At 35.0% G+C, this 14,345-nt stretch overlaps 1 protein-coding gene across 1 annotated transcript; it reads left to right on the forward strand.

Moving 5' to 3' along the window:
• Positions 1-672: 672 nt before the first annotated feature.
• On the forward strand, positions 673-1,959 carry LOC144969584 (uncharacterized). The gene has a single exon (XM_078908729.1). It carries the CDS (start codon positions 732-734, stop codon positions 1,728-1,730), a length of 999 nt encoding a protein of 332 aa, XP_078764855.1. The 5' UTR covers positions 673-731; the 3' UTR covers positions 1,731-1,959.
• The last annotated feature ends 12,386 nt before the right edge of the window (positions 1,960-14,345 follow it).

Genomic DNA, 14,345 nt, shown 5'->3' on the forward strand with positions numbered 1-14,345 from the left:
GTTATATTTTGGAAATAATAATACGCCCGTGCTACAAACATTTTTGATTCGTGTGTGAATTAAGGTGAGGGAAAAATTCTTCTTCTTCCTTTCATCAAATTGAAGACTAATAATATGGTAAATTAGCATGTTATGCGAAGTTAAGGCGCTTATAAAATTGTCCATTCTCACTTTTGTAAACAAAAGCTGTCAATTATACTTCATCAATGTCTCCAATTTATGATGCTAAATTAATTGTTAGATTGATATCATTCATTTCAAAGCCTAATTTATCAATTTATCTTATCAATGTAAATTGAAACATGCATTTAAAAAAGGCAGCCCTACATATAAATAGCTTTCTGGCTTGCAATCAACGCTATGCATTTAAATATTGACAGTTTCGAAGACCCAACTTCTCTCTTATTATTCACATAAGAAAAATACAGGGGAAAAAATAGACTTTAACCCCCCTCCCCTCCCCCAACCAATTAATATGGCCAAACCAGACACAATCAAATCTCATGTATCTTAAATCTATAACTTAAATTCAATGTTCAAAGTCTGGTCCAATCGACATATAACCAATCTGACACAATTTGTCACATGGTATTATAATGCTTAAAAAAAAAAAAAAACTAAGACAAGTTAATTTACACTTATTCAAATTCTTTTTTTGTAAAACAGTGAACACCTCAAATCCTGACAAGAGGAACTTGAACCACTAGATTACAAAGAATTTATTGGACAAAATGAGCACCAGCCATCGACCTCATTCCGTGAGTACATCATCTACCCTATCATCCGATGCCACGGACAATGAATGCTTTGACAATGAGAATATTGACGTCACGGGAGACGGCAATACCAGAAGTCATTACCATTTGACACCCGGCAACTCTGTGGACTATTTCACCGATCCTGAAAACACCGACAGGCCATCCACCCACGACTCTTCACACAAATCCCGCAGATTAAGCAGCACTGGTTCAAACAGGAGCGTATCCTCTGAGGAAATTCGCGAGCTGCGAACTAAAATCAACAGCCGAGAGAGGAAACGGATGCATGACCTAAATTCAGCGATGGATTCTTTGCGTGAAATCATGCCTTACGCCAAAGGGCCGTCTGTCAGAAAGCTTAGCAAAATTGCAACGCTAAGCTTGGCTAAAAACTATATCCAAATGCTTAGTAAAACAATCGAGGAGATGCGCCAACTCCTTGATGATATCTATCGATCTGGAGGTTCACATCCAGCATTTACACACAGCCGTATCCATACGACACCTTACATTACCAACCATCACCACAATTTTCCAGTGATCCCGCCCGCAGCTTTGTCAGGGACGACTCCTGGCCAACTCCACCCGGCTCTTCATTCAGTTTCACACAATCCTACACCTTTTTCATCACATCATCCTCATCTCCCGACCCACCCCCATCAAAGTCTTCTGGGAAACAGCAGTCTGAACGCTTTACACAGCCAACAACACACAACGGGACCGCAGATATCTCAAGCAACGCCACCAGCATCTTCCTCTAGCACGGATGAACATAATATCTCAACGTCACAGAGGAATACTCATTCCATTTCCGTATCCACTGCTCCAGTCTGCACCACCCCTCTTTTTCAAAGCACACCATGCACATGTCCAGGGTTAAACCCTTATTCCATCTCCATGTTGTCTTCAAGACCTGATAGTGTTGTTGCTTATAGTCTAGACACAAACTCAAAACGCCCTTCATTTATCTGAAGATGTAAACACCCCACAGCATTGGACGATTTCTTATTATCATTTTGTACAGCAACAGAGAACTGTGTATCAAAGTAACAAAAATTATATTTTTTTATATTATACTCCTATGTTTCTGTAAAAATAACGATATTTCTGATCAAGAAATTCCGGAGTTTGCGTTACATCCATTCACGAGTCGTGATAAATATGGTAATAAATATTGAACAAGAATTCCACTGGAACGGATGTAATTAGAGTTTGTATTGAAAAAGGAAATAAAAAATCATGTGTTTATTCTTAGAGAGAGAGAGAGAGAGAGAGAGAGAGAGAGAGAGAGAGAGGGGGGGGGGAGGTAGAAAAAGAGAGATAGGAAGATAGATAGATAGATAGATAGAGAGAGAGGGAGAGAGAGAGTGAGAGATCGATAGATAGATAGATAGATAGATAGATAGATAGATAGATAGATAGATAGATAGAGAGAGAGAGAGAGAGAGAGAGAGGGAGAGAGAGAGAGAGAGGGGAGAGAGAGAGAGAGGGAGAGAGAGAGAGAGAGAGAGAGAGAGAGAGAGAGAGAGAGAGAGAGAGAGAGAATTTGATGAAACCACACTGTATACAGTGTACTGATAAAACACATAGATTTTTAATGTGGCGGGAAATTTTTACACCCATTATTAATGAATTAAGAGAAACCTCAGCTCATCTAAAAATCTTAAACTCGAGATTGTTGGGATTTTTGACAAATGATCGTGTTTCTTATCCATTGATCACATCTCACGCAAAGGGACGGAGTTCGATCCCGATATTTTTTTTCTGACCCACCTTTCCACCCAGCAATGATTGGGTATATCTGTCAAAAAGTACTTTGCGATTGACTAGCGTCCTATCCAAAGGTTAAAAAGCCATTTCTATTGTTTGTTTCACGTTATAGAAACCGGGATAAACTTCGGCTCCATGGACCCAATGGTTCTGAAGAAATACTTTTTTTTTTTTTTTACTACCATTCAATCGTTTGAAGTGAAACATTTTTGTCATGTCCAATATGAAAAAAGGCGGCTTCTCAATGTTACGGCAATTTACATCTTTCATAATATTGATTCTCGTGCTCTATTTGTGACCTACAGTTTAAAAACGGTAATATATCAGGAGTAAATTCACGCTGAAAATTAAATTTTGAGTTAAAATCACTAATGTAACAAAATTTGGGCTTTTTACAATTCACGGAAAACCATTCATTCTTTTCAGTAAAGCATATAAATTTCAGTCAAAATTAATACTTCAGGTAATCATTTAAAACTTGAGATTTTTTATAGTGCAATATCCACTAAACGTGCTCAAAGCGATGTATATTATAATTATTTTACTGCGCCGTGTTAGTCCGGACATAATACTGTGTTGAAGCGAAGGGTCACTCATTGTGTCTTCAGTATATTTTAACCCTCTCCTTACCACCTACAGCAAAATCGTCATATTTTTTACGACACAATATACATTTGTTCTTATTCAGATTTTTGTTTAATTAATAAGAACATAAAGTTGTTTTGAAGAGAGATTGTTTGAGTTTTTAAAATCCGTTTTTCTGCTGGGTAAGCCTGCCATTTCTAGAAAAATACTGAAAATGATTGGTAAGGAGAGAGTTAAGAGACTAAGTGAGATAAATTATCATGAGATCAATGTGTATGATAGTATATGATTCTCGCACTCCTACGATTGGAATCCCCGTCGATATTCCCAATCGGACCAACCACGTATTGGAATTTATTTTGAAATTACAGATACGAGAGTGCAAGAACCTTTTTTTTTGTCCCCCAAATACATTAACCCGCAACTACAGGAAGATCATCACATTCGTTACGGTACAACCAACATTTTTCTTGTTTAAATTTCTCTTGTTCATCATAATATTTGAAGCAAATGAACAGTATGTTCTAGAGCATGTTTTGCTAAAGAAATTATTTATCGCAAGAACTTACTGCTATTGTGTAAGAGTGATAAAAAATATATTTTTGTGTTAGTTGGATGTGATGTTTTGGGGAAAATCCTGAAATTGACTGGTAAGGAGAGAGTTAAGTATTATTATCTATATCTGATTAAAAGGATATTATCTTTTAGATAGTTTTGTTTTTCTTCATTGTAGGCTTGACAGTTTGATTCTGTGGTTTTATGTTGATATTATCATAATGAAAATGTTGCTGCACCAATCTCGAAGAAATTAGTAACAATAGTGAATTGGAAAGGGGGCTAAATTTTATTAACTTTTAAATTAGTCCTTCAGAGCCATTTGGCCCATGGAGTCGGAGTTTATCCCGCTATATCTATAGCGTGAAACGGACAATAGCAATTGCTTGCCACCCTTTGGATAGGGCGCTAGTTTAGCGCAAAATACTTTCCGTCAGATCTAACACACCCAGCTACCCAACCATTGGGTGGGCAGGAGAGAGAGAGAGAGAGAGAGAGAGAGAGAGAGAGAGAGAGAGAGAGAGAGAGAGAGGGGGGGGTATCAAATTAACAAAAAAGATCTCGACTGCACCCGGGATCGATCTCGGTCCATTTGCTCGTGAAGCGAGAGCTCTACCATCTGAGCAATCGAGACAGCCAATTTGAGCGAAACGCTAAGACGAATGAGAGATGAGAGAATGGCGTTGTTAAGGTGAATAAATAACTCCATCGTGTTTTGTTGACAAAGGGGAACCCCGAAACGTCCATATTATCCGTTTTCGTATATCAAATTGAAGCATCCATCCCATTTGACTATTGTTTTTTATGTTAATACCTATCATTGTCTTTCAAAACTATTTGGTGCGGCAATGTAGTTTCATGGGATGGCGATTGTGTCCCTGGCCCGAATCCAGCTGTGCGGCTATGTGGTCTTGTGGTATTAGCGGTATGACACTCGCCTGCGGCTCGAAAGATCCAGGGTTCGAGTTCCACACTCAGTGGCGCACAGTTGAGTCCTTGGAAAAGGTTTCTTACTCACATTCTCTCTTCTTACTCACATTCTCAAACCAAACTCGTGTAAAATTAGTACCTGTTCGTTAACAGCGTTGTCTCTGTCGGAAAATTTGTAATATCGCCTAACAGGTGTCTCCCGTCCTACATGTTAAGTGTTGCTGTTGACTAGGGGCCCATTGTAAAGCGCGTTGAACACGTTTAGTTGATTTTGCGCTATATAACTGCTCAAGTTTGATAGAATAGAGCAAAGTTGAGATCTTGAAAGAGGCTCTTTATTCACATGTTTTCAACATTCTCAGGTGTAAAACGAGTTCCTGGCAGGTAACACCGTTACTGCCGATAAAAGATTTAATAGTGTCCTATAAACGTCCTGTCTCATTCATGTTAAGTCTCATTTACTTCATTTTTGTCACCAGCGCTGAAATAACTTAAAAGGAACGCAAGGTGCGTGAAACCATTACCCCCCCCCCCCCCCCCGAAAAAAAAAATAAAATAAAGTAAAATCAAATTTTCATCTCACATAGTTCAATTCGTCATTCAGAGGTCCTCACCAACATTCTTACATTAGCCACAAATGTCTATGGCCAGTACTCACACACCTGAGTCGAGATAATGTGCATAAAGGACTCAACGCCTGAGCAAGAGTTGTATGCCAACTGTCACTTATCCGTTAATGACCAAGTCTAACATTACCACTGCGCAAAACTTTGTTACTTTTCTGGATCCTCCTGTCAACCCAACAGTGATTGGGTTGCTGGTTCTTCTAGATCTGGCGAAAATTACTTCACGATAAACTAGCATCCTATTTAAAGGGTAGCAAGCAATTGCTATTGTCCGTTTTGTACTATAGAAATTGGGAAAAACTCCGGCTCCATGGGTCTAATGGCGTTGAAGGACATTAATCTTTGTTACAAGACTGTATGTACATCATACAGCTGAAGAATTGACACATCACAGAACCGGAGTATATTTGGGCTTTTGTAGCTTCTCATCTTTAAATATTTCCCCTGAAAATAAACAAGAAAACTATCTAGTTTGTTTTTAAAAAATCGAAAATATGAATTAAAAAAAAAATCATGGCAAGTTCGGTGTGCTCGACTGAAAAGTGAGTTACAAGTGAATCGTGGGCCTCTCGTCTTGATAATAAATGGGCGAAATATTCCAGATGGCCTGTTTTGGATTAAGAAGCCCGCCCACGATGGTCATAATTATCTGCAGTCAACAGGAGCAAACATTATTCAGACGTGAAAAACATAAGATTTAAAAAAAAAAGAAAGAAAAAGAAAACAAAATTAAAACCCACCAAAAAAAAAAAAAGAGAAAGAAAGAAGGAAAAAAAGCTAATAAGAAGAAAAAAAAATTTAAAAAAGATATCACAAAACAAATTAGAAAACAACCAACAATTGCCGGCACTCTACAGGATGTAGATGTCGTGTTAACAATTTAATCAGCAGGATTTTAGCCACCAATGTCTATGCCAGTACTCACTACGCGGCTATGTGGTCTTGTGGTATGACACTCGCTTTCGGATCGGAAGGTCCTGGGTTCGAAACGTTTAAAACAAATAAAATAAATGGAATATAAACTTATATCGTCTATTTTGTTTATTGTTGCACTGACGAAGGTTTTCACCCGAACCGTCCATTGTCTGTATTGTTCCTACCCGAAGCCTTTTCCATTATAACTTTTTCGTTAGTATTACCTTCTTATACTGTATTTTTTTTTCATCGGATGAATATTTTTTTTCTGCTCTGTCTGGCACTGTTTCATAAAATCTTTTTAAAAAAAATTTTAATGTCTGAAATTATACGAATAGTGTTGACGTGGGGGTTGAGGTTCCTATTCATTAACGGGCAGACCAAAAAAAAAAAAAAAAAAAAGAAAAGAAGAAAATAAATAAATACTGAGTGTCTCAAAAAGTGCACCTCCTCATTCAAACTAAATCACCTGGCGAGAGATGCAGCTGGATTGTTTACTTCTTTAAAACTCTTTAACCCACTCAATCCTAGAGATTTTTGCTTTTTTTTCAAAATTGGATTTAAAAAATGTATTAAAAGTGAGCATTTGTATAGATATTTTTATTTAAGAACCATTAACATGTAAAAAATAAAAACATTAGCTTTGATAATATCTACGCCTATAATTTGTCTCAGAAAAATGTAACAAATAGGCATGGGGTAAAAGTAACCCGGATAAACAACGGATATAGTCGGTGTTAGGATTGAGTGAGTTAATAGCACCCACCCCCCTTCTCTCTCCCTTCTGGAAAACATCATCCCACACAGCTAACACGAACATTCTGTCTATATCTCACTCTGTCTGCACATGAGATCCATCACCTCAATAACCTATACTATACAGTACTCGCTGGATCCTAGCACGCACTCGGAAGAAGCCAAAAAAGCGTGCTGGAATCCGAACGTGCCGAAATCCGATGCTCATGGTAGGTAAAGATTTATTATAATAAAGATAAAATTCGATTACCCAGCTCCAACGTGCTGTATTACAGAACGTGCTGAAATTCGGCATGCTAGAATTCGGCGAGTACTGCATTATGTCAAGATGACGATGAAAATTTAATTGTGTGTTTGTTGGGTTTTAAGGGTTTTACGGCGCTTGCAACACATTTAGGTCATATCAGCGCCAGTAAAAAGAAATTTTATAACAATATTATGATATATACACGATACACTAACATGCCTTTATACGTACGAGATTCAATGTAATTTATTAAAATGATAAGAAAATAATAACGTTATCTTGATCATAATGACTTTTAAATTCAATTGGTACCACCTGGTTCACCATGACATGACATTGGTTCGGGGTAATGTGTCACATATTTTCCTAACTTTGAGAAATTAGGGAGCAGATAAAAAAAACCCTAAAAATTGTGTATGAAACAGTGCCAGTCAAAGCAAGAAATATAAATACAAGAAAAAAAAAAAACCCCATAGTCTTCCTCTTCCTACAAATGTAGATAGGCGAGGTAGGCTTATTTTTAAGGATATTTTTTCTTTATTGTTTAGTCTGGTCCAGAAGGATAAGAGAAGCAAAATCTATTGACGGTTTTAAATCATTTTTAAAGCACTACCTTTTTATGGCTCATTTAGGCACCTCTAGCTTTATTGGCTCATTTAGGCACCTCTAGCTTTATTGGCTCATTTAGGCACCTCTAGCTTTATTGGCTCATTTAGGCACCTCTAGCTTTATTGGCTCATTTAGGCACCTCTAGCTTTATTGGCTCATTTAGGCACCTCTAGCTTTATTGGCTCATTTAGGCGCCTCTAGCTTTATTGGCTCATTTAGGCACCTCTAGCTTTGATTTCACTACCTTTTTACCGTTACATTTTCATGATATTGATACGATGTTACATACACTGCTTAGTAGGCTTATTTTTTGGGATCTTTTTTTTTTCTTGTTTTGTCTGGTACTGTTTCATTCACGTTTTTACATATCTTTATCTTTCCTCACTTTAAATGTTGTATAAGAAGGAAATCATTTAGAAGCTACATGAAAATGAGACATGCCTATTTAGATTTCATTTTTTGTTTATTTTTGCGCTTGTGAACTCTCGTGAAATGACAGTCGCCCTCTGACACGAAGGTCCATGGTTCAAAGTGGGCAGCGCAATGATGAGTCCTTGGAAAAGGCTCTTTAATCACATTGTCTCACCACACTCAAGTTTAAAATGAGTAGGTATCACCTTTATCTATGTCCAAAACAAAATGTGTAATAGCTCCTTACAGGCGCCATGCATTGTCCTACATGTGAAGTGTTGCTGTTGGCTTGGGACTCCTTCTAACTGATATTGTACTTGATTTTTATATTTTTAAAAATTGTTCTTTGACTTTTACAAAATCTATTATTATTATTATTATTATTATTATTATTATTATTATTATTATTATTATAACCCACACAGGACCCATTGTGTGGAATGACCTGCCCAGAAGGATAAGAGAAGCAAAATCTATTGATAGTTTTAAATCATTGTTAAAGCACTACCTTTTTAACCTTACCTTTTCAAGAGATTGATAGGATGTTACATATACGGCTGCCATTGATATCATTGTATACGTTATATATATGTAACTTTTGTATATTTATTTATAACGTGCATTGAGCATCACACAGTGATTAAAATGCGCGATATAAATGCCATGTATTATTATCATTATTATATTCATGATGTGGATAAGCTTATACATATACTGATGTCATTGATATCATTGTATACGTTATATATATATATATATATATGTAACTTTTGTATATTTATTTATAACGTGCATTGAGCATCACACATTAATGAAAATGCGCGATATAAATAAATGCCATGTATTATTATCATTATTATATTATTATTATTATTATTATTATTATTATTATTATTATTATTAATTCAGCGGCAGCAAAAAGATGAAGTGACAGTTTAAAGACAATTGATCTGGACTAATGTTTTTGTTTTGTTTTTAAGTGTTTTACGGCGCTTTGCAACATTTTTAGGTTAAATCTGCACCAAAAAAATGGGATAGTCCAAAAATTCTGAAAATGCAATCAAAGCACCCAAGAAAAATGTAAGACAAAGGGGAATTGCTTAAAATAGGGAACAGATGTAGACTACAAGAGAATACTATAAATGTTCAGTACATAACAGAGAGATCATTTACAAGGAAAAAAAAATATAAACTCCTAAAACTAACATTTTACATTTGACTGTTTCCCCCTCAGCCAAGTAGTCTGGTAATTGTTTGTTTTGATTTTAAGGGTTTTACGGCTCTTGCAACACATTAAGGCCATAAAAAGAAGAATTTGAAAACAGAACTTTTTTCCCGTGCCTTTTAGTCTGATGTATATTTCAATTTGGGCATTGATTAACAATAGATTGCAACTTAACTGTTTTTGTTTTTTTGTTTTTTAATATATATATATTTTTTTTTCCATAGCGCTCTGCGCACCTTTGAGTGGAAGTGTGCCCTTTAAAAACGCTTCATTATTATTATTATTATTATTATTATTATTATTATTATTATTATTATTATTATTATTATTATTATTATTATTATTATATATTATCAGCGCCAGTAAAGAACATGGGATAGTTAAAGGTTCTAGAATTAAATTTAAGCACCCACGAAAAGGTAAGACAAAGGGGATTTGGTTCAAATAGGAAACAAATGTAGATTTCAAGAGCGTACTATCAAAGAATTTAGTTTGAGATACCTAAAAAATAGTCTCATCCAGACACAAGCACATATCCCCACTACGAGGAATACACTCAAATGTTTACAAATCATATATAATAAGTAAACAAAAAATCAATAGCAGGGAGATGATATACAAGACAACAAATATCATCTCTCAAAACTCTAACTATGCACTTGACTGTCACACCCACACAGCTAGGGTATCCGGCCAGGACCAGGACAAAACCAAGTAATCTCATCCCGAGACAAAGCCAGAAAGCATTTTGGAAAATATATATATTAGGAAAGAAGACACAGTAAGTACCTCCCTGTCTACTATGGGAGGACAGGAATCCCACACAGTAAGTCCGGTAAAAGCCAGGACAAAACCAAGTAACCCCATTCCACGACAAAGAGAGAAAGCAACTCAGAAGATACAAATGGGGGGAAAGAGGGCAGATATGAACCAACATGCACTCCAGAGAAAGTAAGACGTAATAGAATAGTACAACCCCCCCCCCCCTCTTTCAAAATAAAACAAAACAAAAACAAAAAAAGAAAAAAAGCCCCAAAAAAGTAATGTATAATTTATCCATGGATCTAGTTTGAGATGCACGCAAATGAAAGGATCCAAAACGAAAGGAATGCACTGGAATAATTACAACAGAAAAAAACAAACACTTCATATACTGATACCATCAACACCAAATTACAGATAAACCAAGAGATAATATAAAATCGTTCCCTATAAATAGAAATATCTATCCAAATCCTAAAAAAAAAAAAAAAGGCTAAGGTGGAGCGAAATGGCCTCTTTCCAGAACATGGACAAGTAGAAAGGAAAAAAGGTAAGGTATATGGGATAAGAGAGATAGCAAAGGTGTGGATTGACGTACTGAGGGGATCTCCATCCACTGGTTAGAAGACAAAAGATAAACACAAGAAAGAAAAAAAAAACAAAAAACAAATAACAACAACAAAATAAACAAAACAAAAAAAAACCAACAAAACAACAAATTACGATCAGCCATCTTGGTTAAAAATATGACCTGACTAGATTTAATTCAAAATCGATTGTCAAACGAATATTAAAAAAAAAAGACATTACAAAAAATAATATATATATATATATATATATACATGCATAAAAGACATTTAAAAACGATAAGTATAGTAACGCTTTATTGAGATTTGAATAGCATAACAAATGTGAAATTTTATTTCCTACGTTTCTGAGTACAAATTTAATTTTGATTTGTTACTTCGATGAGATTCAGGTCAATAAGTTGCTATTGTGCAGTCCGTATACAACGATGCCGCCGGATATGACATAAGAGTTTCGTTAAATCCGTATTAGCGATGAATGCGAAGTGTAATTCAAATATGTATAATTTATTCTTGAAAAAAACAAACAAACCAATATCCCCCCCCCCCCCCCCCCCCAAAAAAAAAAAAAAAAAACCCAATCAAACAAACAAACAAACAAAAACAAACAGAAAAAAACAACAACAACAACAAAAAAAAAAACCCAACAAAAGCAAAACAAAACAAATAAATAAATAAATAAATAAATAACCGCAATAAATAACAGAACAAACTGGCAAGATTTTTCACTTACAAAATTTGTTCAATCCGAGATTTCGTTGGGTCAGGATTCGTTGTATTTGGGTTGCAGCGTAGCTTTTTTATTGTCCATATAAGCAGCTGAACGTATTTTTCATTGCAAACCGAATGTGCCCACACATACGGCTTTGAAACCATAATTTAAACGAGGAAAAATGTTACATTAGTAAGTACATGGGAATACATTATGCTCTCTCTCTCTCTCTCTCTCTCTCTCTCTCTCTCTCTCTCTCTCTCTCTCTCTCTCTCTCTCTCTCTCTATCATTCCGTCTTTTTTCTGTTTATCTCCTTCTATATATATATTTATCTCTCTGCCTGTCATTGTCATCAAATATTCACAACTCATTTGTCCATATATAAGCATCTATACACAGTGCACATTTCACCAGAGTTCACGAAATAATTCTAATTTTTAAAACAATAAAAAAAAAAATTATTGCAAGACCCTAACGGACAGTTTAAACCATTTTAGACATAACATTTTTTACATACAAATCAAGCAAATAGGCATCTTGCCTTGACGAAGAGGTATTGTGTAGTTAGGTGTGATGTGGAAGACTTGCAACAAACATCTAGATATTAAAAGAAATAGACATTAAATTACACGCATTCAAATGCTGTTAAATCTAAATGCAAAATATGATCAACAAAATTTTGGTAAGAACTGATCGACAAGTTCTCCTCAAGAGATACAACAATCTCAACATATTCAGGAAAGGTTCAGAAGTTTCACGGCGCTTATGACATTTTCAAAATAGTCATATTAACGTTTAAGCAAAGTGAAGTAATGCACAAACAACAGATAGGATTTAGAGGTGTGTATCTGCACTTCAAAACAAACGGAAAAGTAAATAGTGTAAAGAGCAAAAATATCCAATCAGCAATTTAGGTATCTAACTACGCCTTAGACATAAACATTTTTAACACACAAATCAAGCAAATCGGCATCTTGCCTAGACGTAGAGGTATTGTGTAGTAAGGTGATGTGGAAGGCTTGCAACATCCAGATATTAAAAGAAATAGACGTTAAATTGTCACGCATTCAAATGCTGTTAAATCTAAAAATGCAAAATGTGATCAACACGATTTTGGTATGAGCAAATAAATGCCCAATACGACAAAATGAAGCAAGCAATGATGGAATATATTGATATGCTATTACTTTTGTTGATATCATTCAATTTAAATACACAGATTAAATGCAGTGCCTTAATATGGGACAAGTGGCAAAAGTAACAATTTAATGCCATTTTATGTGAAAAGGTAATTTTTTAAAACCTGCTTATTCGAGTATTTTTCATTCAGAAAAAAATGCCTTTTTTGCCATCTTTTTTGGTGACTTGGAAGAGGAATATATGTTTGCCTTGTATTCCTCATATAATAATACCCTTCAAAGGTTATCTGATGATTCTAATGTATCTACTAGAGTGCTTGATTGAGAGTCAACTCGTTTTCTATCTGAATGTGACTTGGCAGCTTTTGAAAGTTACCTGCTCATGCAGTGCTGCCAACCCTAGCCCATGTAAATGTGTACAATGGAGAGCCAAAATGAGTCAGATTTTGAAAAAAAAATGCGTACAATTCCGCAAAAACGATAATTAGCACTAAATGGGCAGTTAGACCATACAAGCAATAATAGAATCAATATTTAAGTTAATGAATAAGCTTACACTTTATAGATGATCAACTTCCAAATCCATGTATAAATCTGATGAGCCAAGAACCATATTGTGTTTTTAAGGACACCAAAAAAGTGTATGAATGTTAAATAAATTTTAATAATAGAAATTCAATAATGCGTACAATCCTCAGCAAAATATATACAGTGAATGAAAATGCGTAAAAATAATCATTTTTTACGTAAGGTTGGCACCACTGCTCATGTATTGAAATACTGTGTGACAATTAGCTACAATGTCAAAAATGCAGAAAACTGAAGAGAAACAGTTTAGACCAAAGCTCTCATCAATATTTTGGATAGAAAATTGATCACTAGAAACATTAACATGAACCATTAAAAAAAAAGCTTATTTAAGATCTAAAAATAAAACCATCTAAAAAAGATGAAAGAACTGATTGACAAGTTCTCATCAAGAGATAAAACAATCTAAACAACTTCTGGAGAATCAAAATAATTCCAACATACATATTCAGGAAAGTTTCACGGCGCTTATGACATAATATTCAAATTAGTCACATCAACGTTTAAGCAAAGTGAAATAGTGCACAAACAACCAGACAATTATATTGGATTTAGAGATGTGTATCTGCACTTCAAAATAAAAGGAATAGTAAATAGAGTAAAAAGCTAAAAATATCTCATCAGCAATATAGGTACCTACGTGTCCTGCTTGGAACTACTAATATTTTAACAAAGACACTGGATCCACAACAAGAGGGAGACACTGAAATAAGTTTCAAATACATACTCACTTAGCGAGATGATCATTAAGATAAAAAATCGTGATAAACACACACATAAATAAATAAATAAAATTTTAAAGGAACTATCCCTCAACAGTCGTTTTTCAATTTTATTTACCTATTTAATAAAGGACTACAGCCATGGCATGGGCAAACCAAGTTGTGAAATCCAGGACAAGGAAGCATCAATTGATATTTTAAATTGTATTATATTGAACACAATGAGTGACATTTGGTTTCTATGCAATTTCAGCACCAGTATAAAAGAAAGACGATAGGTCAGTCCGAAATGTTCAAATTAGCATAGACAATGACCCACGTAAATGTTAGAATAAAAAACAAACTGACTAGTTCAAACAGGGGACAGCAGTAGATTTAAAAAACAATCTGTTAACATGTCTTTAAGACTTCCATCGACACACAAGCACAGATCCCTGCAAACGGAAT

Source organism: Berghia stephanieae, chromosome 3 (genome assembly GCF_034508935.2).
Source record: "Berghia stephanieae isolate SIO BIC M18660-M18661 chromosome 3, UCSD_Bste_1.3, whole genome shotgun sequence".
Classification (NCBI taxonomy): Eukaryota; Metazoa; Mollusca; class Gastropoda; order Nudibranchia; family Aeolidiidae; genus Berghia; species Berghia stephanieae.

Coding starts and splice junctions, on each gene's coding strand:
- LOC144969584 (XM_078908729.1), top strand. CDS start 732: ATGAGCACCAGCCATCGACCTCATTCCGTGAGTACATCATCTACCCTA.